Here is an 18,130-nt window from a genome sequence, read left to right on the forward strand (position 1 = left end):
GTGGGAGTTCTTGCAGCCTTTCTAGAACAATCAGGAGTTTTCCTTGTCCGCTGGCCCGCAACGTCAGGGAGTCCAGGATAACGAGGAACAGGCAGGGAAGGTGGAGTTGAGGCAAAGATCAGACCAGCCATGACCTTATTGAATGGTAGAGCAGGGTCAAGGAGCCCAATGGCCATTCCCCCCATCCTAGTGGTGTTCTTATGGCCCAAACATTCAAGTCCTCAACCGCCACTATTCATCTGCTTGTGGAACCTTGATGATCATATTAAACATATCACTTACAGGAAGGGGGAAAGGAGAGATTACAGTTCAAAAATGCACATTATTGGATGCTCAAGGACATGAAAAGTGTAAATTCTAAAGCCATGAGACAGGAATGACAAGACTGAAGACCAATTTGAATGCTTCAGACATCAGTAGTTTATTGTATGTTTAGTCCAACACATTCAAAAAAATGAAAATCAAAAATGAAGATTTGCCACCTGCAACACGTGTAACTACTACTTGCTCTAACAGCAGAAGATGGCCAAACATATCAGCTTTTGAAGATGAAAAACCATTATCTATAATACCCACAGAAGCCAAGGTGGTAAAGTCCATCCCATTGGCAAAATGGAATGATATTGCTTGAGTACAGTAATATATACCAGCATCTAGTGCCACCCAGTAATAACACTCAGTGGGAAAAGTCTACTAACTTTGCTTTTGGGGTATTATTGACTATTCTAGGGGATGGGGAAACAGGACAAGAGCACACAATTAAATTCAGTGAAAAAAATCACAAGTCACCACATTCTGATGTTACCAGATTCTTGTTTTTTTTCTGTTTTGTACGTTTGTTCAATACTTAGTGAGTGAGAAGCAAGCTGGGTTGAAGGGTGGCTCACCTGCTTTTCTCAAGTTAACTAAACTGGTACGCAAGCACTTTCTGGGATTAGTGTCCGTTCCCAGGAGTGGTTTGAAGTGAAGATGAAGTTCAGTGCTGGTGAGGTGTAGCGATTAGTACAGCAGAAATCTGTAAAATTCTGGTAAACTGCTTGGCAATGAACTTGTGCAAACGATACTGAAACCAAGTTCTGCGTCCAAGGGCGAGGGTTTCAAGTAAGATTTGAGGTGGGGGGGGGGGGGGTCGTGGAAGAAAAGAGACAGTAACCCTTCCTTGCCCAATGGAAACTTCAAGTACAATATTTCCAGGCCACATTGACAAATCTGAAGTAGGTATCAGTTGGGAATAAGTTTAAACAAGATTGGAAACACAAAAACTACTAATGTATCCCAGAATTTGAGAAATAGTGCAAGACTACCATCAAAACAAGGAAGACCTCAGAAATTTTCAAACAAAAATCAAAACCAACAGACACGTTTTTTCCTTTCCATCAACACCTAGAAACAAGTAAACTTTGCCATGTGTCTGCCAGTTTTGCTGAACAGTCAACAAAGGACAGCCTTAAAGCTGTGCATGTAAACAAATCACTGCGCCACTGATAAATGTGCATTGCTGCTAGAAGCTGTGACTTAATGACATCACTCATTACAACAAACAGCTTTCACCTGTACCAAGCTCGCACGGGTTATCCCCACACATCTCATGCTCCTTCTTCTCAAGCTGTCGTTCAGGTGAAGCCAAACATTGGCACAAATGGAGCACAAGAAGCTGCTGTTCCTGGATTGAAAGCTGCAGAATCCTTTATGTTGACCGCACTGCTGTTTCTTCCATTTTGTTTTTTTTCCCCAGAAAGAACACGCAGTAATCAGTTTGAACCTTTGCATAATGTAGCTTTCCCTCGAGGTTATACTATATATGTATATATGTATATATATATAGACCGGGTCAAAATCGTACAGATCAGCAACACATCTTTAAATAACCGTTATATGCACGACCATACTCTTTGCATATTTTTCATCAAGGTAACAGTAATGGGTTTGGATTTTAAATACCTAATTTTCCAATGTCAAAACACAAACATGCAGAAACAACCATCAGGTTGCAGGAATGGTACAAAAAAAACACGTAGCTTGGAATAGATGACTGGATTGTGCAATTTTCTTCTTTTTTCAATTTTTTTTTTAAATTCTCCCTGGCCCCCCAACTCCCACCCCCCCACCCCCCAAGCAAGGATGCTGCAGCTTTTCACATCTTTGCATTTTGTCAACACACTAGTGATTCCGTAAGGTTTTACAGCTGTTTGGCTTTGTACAACACAGCAGTTAGTACAATCCGTAGAAGAGTTGCCAGTGAGACTGGAATGACGTATCAATAGAAGGCACCATCATGCTCTTTACACGTTGAAAGAACTAAAACAGTAAAGTTTAGCTATGATTTTTCGCTGCACATTCATAACTGCACAGGTCAAGGGAAAGAAAAACTGGTGTCAAGCAGCGAGGCATCCCTGTATTGCAGTGGGGTAGATAGAAAAACTAGCAGACATGCCACCAAACGCGAGTTCAGGGCTGTTAATGAGTTCACAATTGCTTTTGTATTTCAATTTTTAGTTCAAGAAAAAAAATCCATCTCCATCTGAAACTGTTTCAAACATTGTCCATTACGGTTTACAGATGTGGGAAAATGTGTCGGCCGCAGCAAATATAAGATTCAGAGCCCACATCTGGTCAGTCATCCTTCCCTTGTCATAGTGGACAGTGGCTGGATTTTCACCCGTCTCCTCCTGCAGTTGCCATGGCGAATGACGCTTTAAAGAGTACCCATTAGTGCATTATGATGAGTGCATGAACGCAAGTTCTTGAGCCTAGTATTTCTAAAAAGAAAAATATCAAGGCAAGCTTCTCAAATTGCACCGATTTGATTGCCTCAATAGAACTGAGCAGAAACTTGACACATTTATAAAATAAAGCAGCCAAGTTGCACCAAAGACCCGAGGTTGTGTTTTTGTTTCGAAATGGGTGAATCTTCAGACCTTTAAGAAGGGTTCCAATTAAATCAAAGCCATCTGTTTGGTTTTTTTTCCAGGTCCTTACACCATGTTTTTTTTTGCTTAAATCCTGTTCCAAAAATAGGGAAAATGATCACTTTGATGTAACTGGTAAAAAGAAGGCTTGTTTTCACAGAGAGATGAAAAACAGGCTGTGTCACATTCCAAAGCCAAAATTAACAATAACGCAAAGAAAGAAGAGAAAATGAAGAGTGTGGTGTCACCAGCGAGTTATCAGGAGCGGTGGCTCTTAACGACGGGGTCCAGCAAACCGGCCTTCACTGGGCAATCCACCTCTCCCGGGTCCAGGACCCAGCTTCTGTGCCATGCCACCTCTGGGCGGAGGTCCCCGGGAATCGCGGTCCCGCATCATCCCACCGCCAAGCATGCCCCGTGGACCAGAGCCTCTGTCACTGCGGCGATTGTCCCTGCGGTCATCTCCGCCCCTGCGCTCTCCTTCACGGACTGCTCGCGTTTTCTTTTCTTCCACATTTAAGCGGACCTCGCCTCGGAACATGACGGGCTGTGGACACAGATTTCAGGTTTAGTGGGCAGCTAGATGAAAACTCCACACAACTTCATAAAAAAAACTACATTTTTCTGATGTCTGCATCGTTTCGGGTACAGGTCAGTTCAGTGGGTCATAGCTCACTGGCTCAATTCCCCACTCCAGACTTTAACCCTTAAAAGAGGCTGAAACCTCAAATGCAGTACTGAAAGAGAACTGCGCTGTCAGAGGTGCCACAATTCAGCTGAGATATTAAATTCGGGCTGTGTGTATTCTCTTAGGTAGATGCAAAAGGCTCTACAACACTATCTGTGGAACGGGAGTTTTCTCCCCAGGTCATTATTTAACCTTAAACCACTGCACTGGCCACATGATGTGCATTTAACTGTTTGTGGGATCTTACTGTGCACAAAGTGGCTGCCAGCTTCCTACAATTCAACAGCAATTCCATTTCCAAAGTACTTCACCGGGTGTAAATTATTTTGTACTCCTGAGGCTGTGATATTAGCATATGTCTTCCTGTTTAACCTGATTGTATGAGCTGTGTAGGAAAGGACAGTCCCTTTTCTTGGCTGAAGACCAAATAGCTGCTTTTTCCAGCAGGCACGATTGGATGAGAACCCCCAGCTAATTTACAGTTACTGTTGTTTATGGGATCTTGCTGTGTGTGATATGGATGCAGCATTTGCTATGTTGCAAAAGCAACTGCACTTCAAAGGCATTTCAGTGGCTCTGAAGCGTGCAGGGATGTCCCGAGATTGCGAAAGGCACTACAGAAATGCAATTTTGTTAGTTCAGATGTTACCTTGGCACTCAAGATTCTTTGGACAGGATCTGGATCATCAAACACCACAAATCCAAAATTGGGCAGCTTCCCCCCACTGCTCTTTGTGTTAATACGGAGCTCAACCACATTGCCAAAACCTAGGCAGTGCAAAGAGAAAACACAAATTTAAACTTTCAAATGCAACAACAAGGCTAACAATAAAAGAGACTTTAGCAGACTGAAGAACAGAGATTACCATGCAGCTGGTTCTTACATTATCGTGGGTCACTCATCGCAGGTGATGCAAAGACTAAGAAACTTTGGCGAGGTGGCACAGTAGCACAGTGGTTAGCACTGCTATTTCACAGTGTTAGAGACCCGGCTTGGGTCACTGTGTGTGTGGAGTTTACATGTTCTGCCTGTGTCTGTGTGGGTTTTCTCTGGGTGCTCCAGTTTCCTCCCACAGTCTGAAAGATGTGCTGGTTAGGTGCATTGACCTGAACAGGTGCCGGAGTGTGGTGAATAGGGGAATTTCACAGTAACTTCATTGCAGTGTTAATGTAAGCCTCACTTGCGATTAATAAATAAACTTTAACTTTATTTAGATTAACGGTGTTGTGAATCACTTATAACAGCATGGAATAGACACAGAATCTCAATCACAGTGAAAATTCAGCTTCTGGAACTCTGTGTGGCCAGAACAATGTGTGGCTGTGAAAACCGGACCATCATAAAGAGTAACAAAGCTCGAATAACAGCACTACAAATGAAAGGTCCCAGGCGGATGTTACGTGTGCTATGGACAGCCAAACATTCACAAAGCTGGTGTTAAGAGGAATCTACTTGAGGCAGTATTAACCAGGAAGCTGACATGTTTTGGACATGTGATGCAAACAGGAGGGGAGTGTTTGGAAACAGGTGCAATGTGAGGTGACAGAGCTGCAGAATGTGCACAAAGACCCAAGATGGCATGGATGGACGGATAAGATCAGAACATGAACTGGCCTCTCTCAGTGAGGGCAGTGGGAAATAGAAATCAGTGGAGAAAAATTGTTCATAGTGCGGCCAACCCTTGGAATGGGGACAGATAAAAGACAAGAACGTGGAACAACTGAAGCAAATGAACTCAGGAGGCTATGGACAAGATAACCTGGTTAAATATTCTCTTCCCATGTAGCAGTGAGCCTTTACTACTTTTGCTTTCAATTTATCTGATGGACAGTCAGAAATATGATGTGGTCGGGCTGATTGATCCACAATATTGATTTGGTTTCTTTCCCCTTTTCACCCCAAATGAATAATGTAGCAGCAGGCCCCACACTGATTCAGAAGTCACCTGTGAGATTTGGAGAGCTCAGAAGCTGGGATTATGATGCACAAGAGGTCACACACAACACCAGACCTCAAACATGTATAAATGTAAAGCTGCAGCAAACTGCTGCTCGATTAAATATTGAGATTTGCAGGTTAGTACAGTGTGGCCCCGTTATAACGCGGTTGTTGGGGTCCATAAAATGTTATCGCGCGAAAAGCTGGGTCGCCCAAATCGGGGTGCTATAGTTATGTTACGGATGATCTCGGCGTCCGTCAGAGCTCTGGTTGTTTATACAATCACTACACGCTTCATTACAAACTCTTTGATTGGCAGGTCCAGGCTAGTTTAAAACAGGCAGTGGGGATGTTTACACAAACACTTTCAGGGTCCATTAACTGTGAAGTATTTCCTCTTTTGAACAACTGTCTAATGTTGATTTTTTCTAAGTGAGAACCCCTTTTATCTGAACTGGGCAGGGAGGAGGGGGGAAGCAAGTGTTTTCTGTCCACAATTTCTTTCCAAGGCAAATTATTTCACCTTAGAAATAGATTGCAGTAACCAAGAGCTTTTCAGTTCCCCGGAAAGAGCAAAACAGGGCCCAACAATTCATCGTGTTATATCCAAATTCGCGCTAAATTGGGGCGTGTAAAATTGGGGTTTCACTGTGTCTGCTAGATTAATCTATCCACGTTCTGTAAAGGACTACTCAGACATTTTAAATTGGACTATAATGATCCTTGCTCACTCATGAAGAAGTCTTTCAGTTCATTTTCATCAATGTCATGGGGCAAGTTGCCAACAAAGAGCTGGTGACTATCTGGGTAACGGATAATTCTTCGGTTCTCAATCTCATTTGATTCAATATCTCGACCTGCAATACACAATAACATTCCTGTTTTAAACATGTCATCCATACCTGTACAAATAACTAATGATCACATTCAAAAAGGGGATACAGTACTTTATTGCTCATGAGTTATCACACTTGCCTATTCAGTTGTAGTTGAAGTTTCTCTTCCCGCGCTGTGTTGGCACCACAGGAGTCTCACTCTTCATCCCTGTGTCTATGCTGCAGCTTGGCAATGCCAATCACTGACAACAGCTCAACTTCCGGATGTATGCCAATGACACACATCTCTACCACCCCACCAACCCCTGTACCCCAGCACCCCCAATCTCCATGCTGCCATTCTCATTGTCTAACATGCAGTCTCAGGTAAGTCACTGAGTTTTTGTGGCTAAATACGCCACTGTCATCCCCTCATTACTAACTCAATGGCGATTCCTGGTGACTATTTCACATACTGCAATCCTCTCTAACTCCAAATTTCCTCCATCACCCACTGCCTCTCCTAACCTCCCTCCATTTGCTGCCATGTCCCTTGCTGATGCTGTCTCACCTCTGGACTGGAGCACTCCATCCTCTTTTGACTGGCCTCGTATTCTCCACCCTCTTAACTTTTGTCCAGAGCAAAGCTGCTGTGATTATCAAGCCCTGTACCAATTTGTACCAGCCCATCACCCAACTGTGTTCCCTTACATTTTAAGATCCCCAACATCTCAGCTATAGTTTGCTCTGAATTGTTGCCTGTTCCTGATATACAATGTTAGCATTGTGGAAGGTAACATTTATTATATCAATACCCTAATCTCAATGTCAAGCATCCTCTGGACAGATAAAGAGCCACACCATCAAACAGCACCAGTGTTAACACTATCTTGTAGACTCTCTCACTTGAACAAGATTGCCAACTTGATGCCAAAATAAGATGCTTTTAAGCTGCCATGGTACCGCATTGAGAATGTCAACTTCATGCCACATGCAGCTTGGGAGACAGAGCCAACCGCCCTTCACATCTGTTGGCACTGAACCTAAATGCAAATGAGGAAGGCGGCTAACTCATCCACTCAGGCTCCATCAGCTATCTGCTCCACTTCACATTTTTCCTATATTGATATTGAATTTACAGCACAGAATCGGGGCATTTGGCCCAAACAGTCCATGCAGACTTCCACCTTATTTCAGTGAATCCTGTCATAATCCTCTATCCCTTTTCCCCACGTGTTTATCCAGCTTCGTCTAAGTATATTCACTCTAATTGCCTCAAACACTCTGTGGTACAAGTTCCATTTTCTCACTGCTCCTAAGGGCAAGAACGTCCTGTTGGGTTCAATTGCGATTATCTTGTATCGACGACCCCTAGGTTTGGTCTCCCGACAAGCGGAAACATCTTTGCCCACCCTATCAAATCCTTTCCCAGGAAAATAGCCCTAGACTGTTCAATCTTTTCTTACAAACTTGACAGTTCTGGCAATCTTTATAAAGTTCCACTTTTACTCGAAACATTGTTAGTGAAATCTGTACAGCTCACCTGTTCTTGGCCCTCGGGACATTAAGCCCATCCTCTCCCGGGGTCTCTGGTCACGAGGCCGTGGGGGCTGAGCTTGGGTTTCCGTTTTAGCTTCAGCTCTTGGCTGGAATTAAAAGTGGAGGAAGAAGAAAAGAAAATAATGAAGTGGCTACATTGGCTTGCTGCAACAAGTAACAAACCGAACGCACGCTTGAAAAAGAAAGGCTTGTATTAACAACTTCCTGCCTAAAACAAAAGCAGTCTTCCTCTAGTAATCAACCGACATTACTTTATCACGGGTATGTACCAACAATTACCAACACAAAGCTATGCTAGCAGTTCTTTCTTTATTTAATTGTTACCCAATCCAAATTGAAAAACACGACAGAATATCTAAGCTTTTCTTTTGAAGAAAAGCAATTTGAATTAATTGTTATATATATGCATGTCCATTCACAGATTACCTGTGAGGCTGGTGCTTTAACAACATGGGGAGGAATTCCAGAGGAAGGAACTGTACCACTAGGAGGCAGATTTTTACTTGTCACTGAGGCCCAGGAGAAAGCCTGCAGAGAATGCAACACATACCTATGCTACTATCAAGAAATAAAGCATTCCCTTAAATATAAAAATTCCTGAGCCTTTACACAGGGTAAGATTGCAGTCTGGCACCTTATTGGTGCTAATTATATCGGGCAGTTGCATTTAACATGTCTATTTCATACGGTCAAATTAAAACTGCTACAACTTACCATTTAGTTTGAACCTTTAGTAACTATGATTTAATATTAATATTGAGTTAGTTTACCAATCCATACATCATTTTGCAGTCCTATCTATATACAAAGTAGTTTTACTTGGAAAGCACTTTGCTTTTTTTAAAACTAGGCTTCTTAAAAAGTTACACCTGCCACTAAGAGTAAGCCACACAATGAGGATGACTCATACTAACCTTGGGAGCCTCTGGAGTTTGAGAAACTGGTTCCACTGGGGCAGGAGATGGCGCCTTCTCCTCCAACTCTTCCACACTCTTTTCTGCCAACTCAGGTTCAGGTTTTGTCTCCTCAGTTTTGGATTCCGGTTCAGGTTCAGCCTCAGGAGCCGGCTCTTCCAGGGTCTCCTCCACACCATTACTTCAAAATTTTAAAATGCAATGGTTAAAATCTGGACACATTTCTACACAGCATGCCAAAAACTTGCTTTAAGAAAGCCAAAATATCTCTCACTCCCTGTTTATCAACACTTTGTCTAATTCAGCCTTGAATATGTTCAATGCCCCTCTCTGCTGCTGCTCTCTAGGGAAAGGAATTCCAAATTCCAGCAACCCTCAGGAAAGTTGTAAAGAAACTGTGATGCAAAGAAAACGGAACTGCGACGCAACTGCGCTTCGGTTTCAAAGGAAATGTGGCTGGTGTGACTAAATAACGTTAACCAACAAAACTTTGTACAAACAGCTTTGGAAGCAACAGCGCTGCTGCCGGTTTAAGGAATTCTACTTAAAAACTGCACCCAGCAACAACAACCTGCATTTCCCTCACATACTCAGCCATTAGCACCAACTCTCAGGTGCAAATTGGAAACCAAAATCAACAGACATCCCTGCTCCTGCTGGGGAGGCGGTTTAGAACGGAGTTGAGGAGGAACTTCTTCACTCAAAGGGTGGTGAATCTCTGGAATTCTCTGCCCGTTGAAGTGGTGGAGGCTGCCTCGCTAAATATTTTTAAGAAGCGGGTTGATGGGTTCTTGATAAGAGAGGGGATTAAGGGTTATGGGGAGAGGGCGGGAAAGTGGAACTGAGCCACAACAGATCAGCCATGATCTTATTGAATGGCGGGGCAGGCTCGAAGGGCTAGATGGCCTACTCCTGCTCCTATTTCTTATGTTCTTATGACTTGAATGAGTGCAGCTCCAACCACACAAGCTGCTGGATACTATCAAGGACAAAGCAGCCAGCTTGACAGGCACCCCATCACGTTCACTCCCTCCATCACTAGCACATCACACTTACTGGGTGCAACATCTACAAGGTGCAATACAGCATCTTGCAAACATGCCTAGAAGGACAAGGGCAGTATGCAATTGCGAACACTATCACCTGCAAGTTCTCCCCTCCCTTGCCCCAATTCCCGAGTCTCACACTGTCTTGACTTGGAAATATATCACCGTTCCTTCACTGTTGCTGGGTTAAAGTCCTGCAACTCCTTTCCTAACCACTCTATGGGTGTACCTACACAATATTTAGCACTTAAAGGCGGCAGCTCCCTGTCACTTTCTCAAGAGCAATTAGGGATGAGCAATAAACGATGATCTAGCCAATGATGCTCACGTCCCTAAATAAATAAAACATGTAGGAGGATTATAGGTTGGCAAAATACAAAAAAAAATGTACACTGGAATAATTCAGCAGGCCAGAGTTTTCTAAGGAAGTTCACTACTCTGTATGGTTTGGTATTCTGGGCATTACTGCTAACACTGACCACTGCTGCCAAAGTAAAGACTCCTGTAAAAAAAAAAATCATCCTAAAAATGTAAGAAATAGATCTCACAGCTCATCATGTGTGCTCAGTCAGTCAGTGTCACTAGCTGATCTCCCTCAACTCCACTTTCCCGTGATTCCGAGATACCAAAAATCTGTCTATTTCAGTCAACCCTTTTACCATTGACATCCTGCCCCAAATCCTGATGCACAATATCTTTTGGTTGCTTCAAAAAGGATGACAGCTCAGACAGACGATGTGCACCTGAACAAGTCCAGCAATAAGCAAATGTCCTCATTCTTATCAGGTTGCTACAGGTAAATGATCTCTCGTCACGGGAAACGTTATCTCTCTTTCTCTCCCCACAGTCGCTGCTGAACCAGAATATTCCCAACATTTCCAGTTTGTATTTCAGATTCTCAGCTTCCACACTATTTAACTTTTCTATCTAATTTTTATTGTTGCCTTCAGCTGTGGTCACCATTCTTGTGCAATGTATTTGAGAGATTTGGAATGTACCTGACGGCATGAGCCTCATAATATGTGTTATTGGTATTTTCCTGCACGGGTTCAGGAGATTGTTGACGTTCCTCTGGTTCTTCCTCCACATCTTCTTCAGATTCTGAAAGTGCAAATTGACTTAAAGAGGAGTTCCACTAACTTAGGCATTCATTTCAAGAATAACAAAACATCTAAAGGGCTCTGGTTTGAACACTTCCTAAGTTAAGCAGTACAGTACAAATAACCAGGGGTACTGAGACTCAAGAACTAACAACTTGTAGACCAGCAGGATTCCTCATCCAGAGCAAATACCGCCCACTTCAGCAGCACCTGGAAATGTGGGTCCTTGCCTGCTCCATTGAATTACTCACTGCAGAGAAATGGGGCCACAAGACAAAGACTGGTGCCTCAGAGGAGGCTGAGAGGGTGCGGGTGGCCAGAGAAAGGAAAGACCCAAGATGCTGAGAGTCAGGAGGCAAAGAAAAGAGACAGGCGAGTGGAAAGGAGTGCAGCAATACAGAAGGCATTGCTGAATTATGCTGGAAGGGTGATAGGAGGCACTGAAGGAGTGGATGTGAGAGTGAGGAAGTACGCATGGGGCTGTGTCAGGTGACACCAGGCATACCACCCAGTCACTTTTCTATCAGACAGCACAGCGGTTAGCACTGCTGCCTCACAGTGTCAGGGATCCAGGTTCAATTCCAGCCTTGGGTCACTGTGCGCAGTTTGCATGTTCTCCCCATGTCTGCGTGGGTTTCCTCCTGTTGCTCCGGTTTCCTCCCACAGTCCAAAGATGTGCACTTTAGGTGGATTGACCATGCTAAATTACCCTTTAGTGTCCCAAGGTGTGTAGGTTAGGTGGACTGATCATGCTAAATTGCCTTTTGGTGTCCCAGATGTGTAGGTTAGGGCGATTAGTGGGGTTACTGGGATAGGGCCTGGGTAAGATGCTCTGATGGAGAGTTGGCGCAGACCCGTTGGGCCAAATGGTCTCCTTCTCCACTGTCGAGATTCTATTACCCAGTGATGGACGTCAGGAGAGCCAGAAAAAATTTAATTCCTCATCTTTCAGACCCATGATGGCATTGCTTTTAACTGGGAAAGAACAACTCAGGGGTTGGGTGACAACCCAAAACCATTTTGTGACCCATAGTTCAGCCTTTCGGCACTGTGGCCACAAAACAAGTGCTGTTATATCTGACTATGCGTGGGATTGTAGAAAGCTGAAAGGGCATTCCTTTGCCTCATCATGACAAGGAAGCTATCGTTTCCTGAGGGACATCCAGCAGTTTCTGGAAGAAACGCCTGTCCATCTCAGAACGCTGCTTAGGGTGAAGCTGAGTGAACAGAGGCTGTAATCAATCCATTGCCAATTTTGGCAAGCCGAGTTAAAGCAGCTCCAAATATTTTGACAAATAAGTCAAGAAAAACCTGCAACTGACATTCTGGATTGGAACACATTAAAATTGACATTAAAAGCAGATAATAATATACTTTCATTGCCAGGTTAATCTGCCCCCTCATTTCATTACCTTCTTCCAATTCTGCGTCTGAATCGAAAACCTCATCCTGGTAGCGGAATATATCATTATGGACGTAGAATTTGTTTGGAACAGAACCCTGTTTATTTTTAAGAACAGCAACAGCATCAAGTTAGTCTCTATCAATATTGTAATAACCCTGCCTTTACTAGCCTCATCCATTCTATAATAACAGTAAAATCCATCACGCATCTATACAACTCTCTGTACATTGCAAACTTAACCTTCTTATTAAGCATTCCTCCCAACAAATCTAAGTAATGCAATGTGACTCTACCAAATACCAATCTGAAACGCAAGCCAATGCTGAAATTACAATTGGGACTTCAGCATTCAAAATAAATAATGGGGCAGATCAATTGAAGAAAGCAAATTGCATGACAGAACCCAGTTCGACTGAGCATTACAAAACTGCAACTCAGCTAGAACAGGACAGTCATTGTTATTGTTGGTCCAGGGGATAAACCCCAGTATATTTTTCTTCCTCTCTCCCTCTGTTGGTTCACTTATATCTTGTCAACTCAGATCATTGTTAGAGTCATAGTTTAAACCTTACCCTGCCTGTAGGTTCAGTGAAACAACAGCTTTCTGGTATTGTGACTGTTTTAGCTAACATCCAGTGAAGCTGTTACGGTGAGAATCTTCCACCAGTGTCTGGTGATGCTCTCTCTCATTTTTCCCCACACCTTTCAGGTTTTTATGATGCACTTTTTTTCCAAGAAAACCCATAACTTTTGCCTAGATTTGCTTCTAGCTTGGGAAAGAAGAAACCTTTTCCTTCTCCAGCTAAAAATAATTAAAGGCTGAGGGGCGAACACCCTGGAAAGCCTCTCTATTGTGCCGCTTGCAGCGGCTGGATTACATTACAATAGTGACTGCATTTTTAAATACTTGATTGGCTGTTGCATTTTGGGACATTTTAATGTCATAGAAGGAGCTATACAAATGGAGTTTTTCTCTTTTGTTTTACATGGAAACCTACATACTATCATGTTAATAAAATGTTCCTTCTTCAGCGATCATTTGCTGATGAACATGATTGTCCATGGAAACTCCATGTCACTGGTCTTGGGTTCTGAGAGCCCTGGAATGGCTGATGAACCCCATTTCAGAGCCAAATCTTCCACCACACATCTGGTAGGTGTTCCTGGAAGGTGGATTCAGTCCTTGCACTCAGGATCACTGCACTGTTTTCTCATACTCCTTTTCTGGACCTCCTCTTGCCTTCGGGAGTTCTAGAAGAATTGTGTCCCTTCAATCAGGAGGTACGTCCAAGCAGGTCACTTCAGAGCAAAGGTATCCCAGGCATTTACACCCATGCTGCGTTTCTGGAGGTAAATCTTCAGCGTGTCTTTGAAAACTTTCCTTTGTTCTCCTCTTGTTAGGGGCTCTTACTCGAGCTGGGTGAACAAGAGTTGCTTTGGCAGTCGGGAATCTGCCATCCTGAGTACACAGCTAGCCAGTGGAGTTGGTTTCGGAGGATCATGCCTCAATGCCGATGATCTTGGTTCCTTCAAGGAGCGGGTTAGCATGCCTGCCCCAAGCTGATGCGGAGAATTCATTTCAGATAGTGTTGATGGCACCTCTTCAGGGCCACGAGATGTAGTCTGTACCTAATCCAGATTTCTGAGACATTTAGAGTCAGTCATAGAGGTTTACAGCATGGAAATAGGCCCTTCGGCCCAATTTGCCCATGCCCAAAGCTAGTCCCAATTGTCCATGTTTGGCCCACAACCCTCTACAGTCACTTTCTAACTGCTTTTAAAAAGACAAAATTATCCCCACCTCTACTACTACCTCTGGCAGCTCGTTCCAGACACTCACCACCCTCTATGTGAAAAAATGACCACTCTGGACACTTCTGTATCTCACCCCTCTCACCTTAAACCTCTGCCCTCTAGTTTTAGACTGCTCTATCTTTGGGAAAAGATATTGACTATCTAGCTGATCTGTGCTCATCATTATTTTATAGACCTCTAAACGGTCACCCTTCAGCCTCCTACGCTCCAAAGAAAAACGTCCCAGTCTATCCAGCCTCTCCTTATAACTCAAACCATCAAGTCCCGGCAGCATCCTAGTAGGTCTCTTCTGCACTCTTTCTAGTTTAGAACCATAGAACATTACAGCATAGAAACAGGCCTTTTGGTCCTTCTTGGCTGTGCCGAACCATTTTTCTGCCTAGTCCCACTAACCTGCACCTGGACCATATCGCTCCACACCCCTCTCATCCATGTACCTGTCCAAGATTTCCTTACATGTTAAAAGTGAGCCCGCATTTACCACTTTATCTGGCAGCTCATTCCACACTCCCACCACTCTGTAAAGAAGTCCCCCCCCCCTCAATATTCCCTTCAAACTTTTCCCCCTCCACCCTTAACCCATGTCCTCTAGTTTTTTTCTCCCCTAGCCTCAGTGGAAAAAGCCTGCTTGCATTCACTCTATCTATATCCATCATGATTTTATACATCTCTATCAAATCTCCCCTCATTCTTCTACGCTCCAGGGAATAAGGTGCTAACCTATTCAACTTTTCTCTGTAACTCAGTTTCTCAAGTCCCAGCAACATCTCTGTAAACCTTCTCTGCACTCTTTCAACCGTATTAATATCCTTCCTGTAATTTGGTGACCAAAATTGCACATAATTCTCTAAATTTGGCCCCACCAATGTCTTATACAACCTCACCATAACATTCCAACTCTTATACACAACACTTTGATTTATAAAGACCAACGTACCAAAAGCACTCTTTATGACCCTATCTACCTGTGACGCCACATTTAGGGAATTATGTATCTGTATTCCCTGATCCCTCTGTTATACCACAATTTTCAGTGTCCTACCATTTACCTTGTGTGTTATACCTTGGTCTGTCCTTCCAAAGTGCAATACCTGACACTTGTCTGCATTAAATTCCATGTGCAATTTTTCAGCCCATTTTTCTAGCTGGTCTAAATCCCTCTGCAAGCTTTGAAAACCTTCCTCACTGTCCACTATACCTCCAATCTTCGTATCATCAGCAAATTTGCTGATCCAATTTACCACATTATCATCCAGATCATTGATACAGATGACAGAAAACAATGGACCCAGCACTGATCCCTGTGGCACACCACTAGTCACCGGCCTCCGGTCAGAAAAGCAATCCCCCACTACCATTCGCTGGCTTCTTCCACTGAGCCAATGTCCAATCCAGTTTACTACCTCTCCATGTATACCTAGCAACTGAACCTTCCTAACTAACCTCCCATGTGTGACCTTGTCAAAGGCCTTACTGGAGTCCATGTAGACAACATCCACTGCCTTCCCTTCATCCACTTTCCTGGTAACCTCCTCAGAAAACTCTAATAGATTGGTTAAACATGACCTACCACGCACAAAGCCATGTTGACTCTCCCTAATGAGTCCCTGTCTATCCAAATATTTGTAGATCCTATCTCTTAGTACTCCTTCCAATAATTTACCTACTACTGACGTCAAACTTACCGGCCTAAAATTTCACAGATTACATTTTGAGCCTTTTTTAAGCAACAGAACAACATGAGCTATCCTCCAATCATCAGGCATGTCACCCATGGATACTGACATTTTAAATATATCTGCCAGGGCTCCTGCAATTTCAACACTAGTCTCCTTCAAGGTACGAGGAAATACCCTGTCTGGTCCTGGGGATTTACCTACTCTGATTTGCCTCAAGACAGCAAGCACCTCCTCCCCTGTAATCTGTATAGGTTCCATGACCTCCCTACTTGTTTGCCTTATTTCCGTAGACTCCATGCCAGTTTCCTTAGTAAATACGGATGCAAAAGACCCATTTAATATCTCCCCCATATCTTTTGGTTCCGTACATAGCCGACCACTCTGATCTTCAAGGGGACCAATTTTATCCCTTACTATCCTTTTGCTCTTAATATACCTGTAGAAGTTCTTGGGATTATCCTTCGCCTTGACTGCCAAAGCAATCTCATCTCTTCTTTTAGCCCTCCTGATTTCTTTCTTAAGTAGTTTCTTGCACTTTTTATATTCCTCGAGCATTTTATTTGCTCCCTGTTGCCTATACATGTCATAACATCTGTATCAGAACCAAGGTTCCTTATTCTTATTCACTTTGTCTTTAATCCTGACAGGAACAAACTCTGCACTCTCAAAATTTCTCTTTTGAAGGCCTCCTACTTATCAATCACATCCTTGCCAGAGAACAGCCTGTCCCAATCCATGTTTTTTAGATCCTTTCTCATTTCTTCAAATTTGGCCTTTTTCCAGTTGAGAATCACAACCCGAGGACCAGATCTATCTTTATCCATGATCAAGTTGAAACTAATGGCGTTATGATTGCTGGAACCAAAGTGTTCCCCTACACACACTTCTATCACTTGCCCTAACTCATTTCCTAATAGGAGATCTAATATCGCATCCTCTTTAGTTGGTACCTCTATATATTGATTCAAAAAATTTTCCTGAACACAGTTTACAAACTCCACCCCGTCCAGACCTTTAATAGCACGGGAGCCCCAATTTATATGTGGAAAATTAAAATCCCCCACTATCACAACTTTATGTTTCCTGCAGTTGTCTGCTATCTCTCTGCAGATCTGCTCCTTCGATTCTCGCTGACTATTGGGTGGTCATACTTTTCCTGTTTCTCAGTCCACTCATATGGCCTTGGTAGACAAGCCCTCTAATCTGTCCTGCCTGAGCACCGCTTTAACATTTTCCCTGACTAGCAATGCCACCCCCCCACCACCCTTCATCCCTCTGCCTCTATCACGTCTGAAACGTTGGAACCCTGGAACATTGAGCCGCCAGTCCTGCCCCTCCTGTAGCCAAGCTTCACTAATGGCTATAATGTCATAATTCCATTTAAGTTTAATAATATCCTTTCTATAATAAAGTCATTTAAAAGAGTTGGGATGTTGGCTGCCTTGTACATGAGGATCTGAGTATCAGCAGAAATGTTAGTCGAAGACTCTCATCTTTAAGTATCAGAAGGCAGCGCTTGAAGACTGGATACAATGTTGGATTTCCACATCAACATCGGCTCAGCCTCAGACGAGAAGTGGCTTTCCAGATAAGGGGAATGCTCCACGTTTGGGAGCATTTCTCCATAGATCTTGATGGAGGCAGAGACTGGATCTTGCCCTGGCACGGATTGGTAAAGGGCTCGAGTCTTCTCACGGCTGAGGCCGTTTCTTCAGCACGCTTCCACCAAGGCGTCAAACATGGCTTGGAGATTCTCCTCTGAGAGCACGGAGAATAAAACTCAAGGTCCTCACTGAAAGCAACAACTGAATGTTTCTTTTTTATTCATTGGTGGGACATGGGCATCACTGGTTGGCCAGCATTTATTGCCCATCCCTAGTTGCCATTGAGAAGGTGGTGGTGAGCTGCCTTCTTGAATCGCTGCAGTCCACGTATTTGTTCTTTGAAATTTTTGACCTCAGAAGCTATGGATGTTTATATTCAAGATGTGGGTATGCCGGCGTTGGACTGGCGTAAACACAGTAAAAAGTCTGACAACACCAGGTTTTAGTCCAACCTATTTATTTGATAATATACTCACAAACTTTCGGGTTAGTCCCTTCGTCAGGTGAATGGAGAGTTCTGGCCTCAGACAGAGCATATAAAGCACAGACAGTTTAGAGATTACTGATTAGAATGCGAATCCTTACACCTAACCTGCTGTTCAAGACCTGAAGTGGCTGATAATGTGAGTGGAAGGAGCACTGATCACAGTTTAAAG

General features: G+C 43.4%; 1 protein-coding gene across 2 annotated transcripts in view; it reads right to left on the bottom strand.

Annotated features, from left to right (window-relative positions):
• Positions 1-402: 402 nt before the first annotated feature.
• Positions 403-18,130, bottom strand: part of LOC145348008 (ras GTPase-activating protein-binding protein 2-like) — a 30,613-nt gene continuing 12,885 nt past the window's right edge. The window contains exons 5-12 of one of the 2 annotated variants that reach the window (XM_080196099.1): positions 12,384-12,471; positions 10,870-10,972; positions 8,826-9,006; positions 8,338-8,439; positions 7,895-7,997; positions 6,268-6,393; positions 4,247-4,365; positions 403-3,456 (exon numbers count right to left, since the gene is read on the bottom strand). In XM_080196099.1, the coding sequence (XP_080052225.1) occupies positions 3,184-3,456; positions 4,247-4,365; positions 6,268-6,393; positions 7,895-7,997; positions 8,338-8,439; positions 8,826-9,006; positions 10,870-10,972; positions 12,384-12,471 (1,095 nt within the window). In that variant the 3' untranslated portion in view covers positions 403-3,183. The remainder of the gene's footprint in view (positions 3,457-4,246; positions 4,366-6,267; positions 6,394-7,894; positions 7,998-8,337; positions 8,440-8,825; positions 9,007-10,869; positions 10,973-12,383; positions 12,472-18,130) is intronic. The other variant, XM_080196108.1, reaches the window with a different exon arrangement.

Source organism: Carcharhinus amblyrhynchos, chromosome 1 (assembly GCF_965287045.1).
Source record: "Carcharhinus amblyrhynchos chromosome 1, sCarAmb.v2.hapA, whole genome shotgun sequence".
Taxonomy (NCBI): Eukaryota; Metazoa; Chordata; class Chondrichthyes; order Carcharhiniformes; family Carcharhinidae; genus Carcharhinus; species Carcharhinus amblyrhynchos.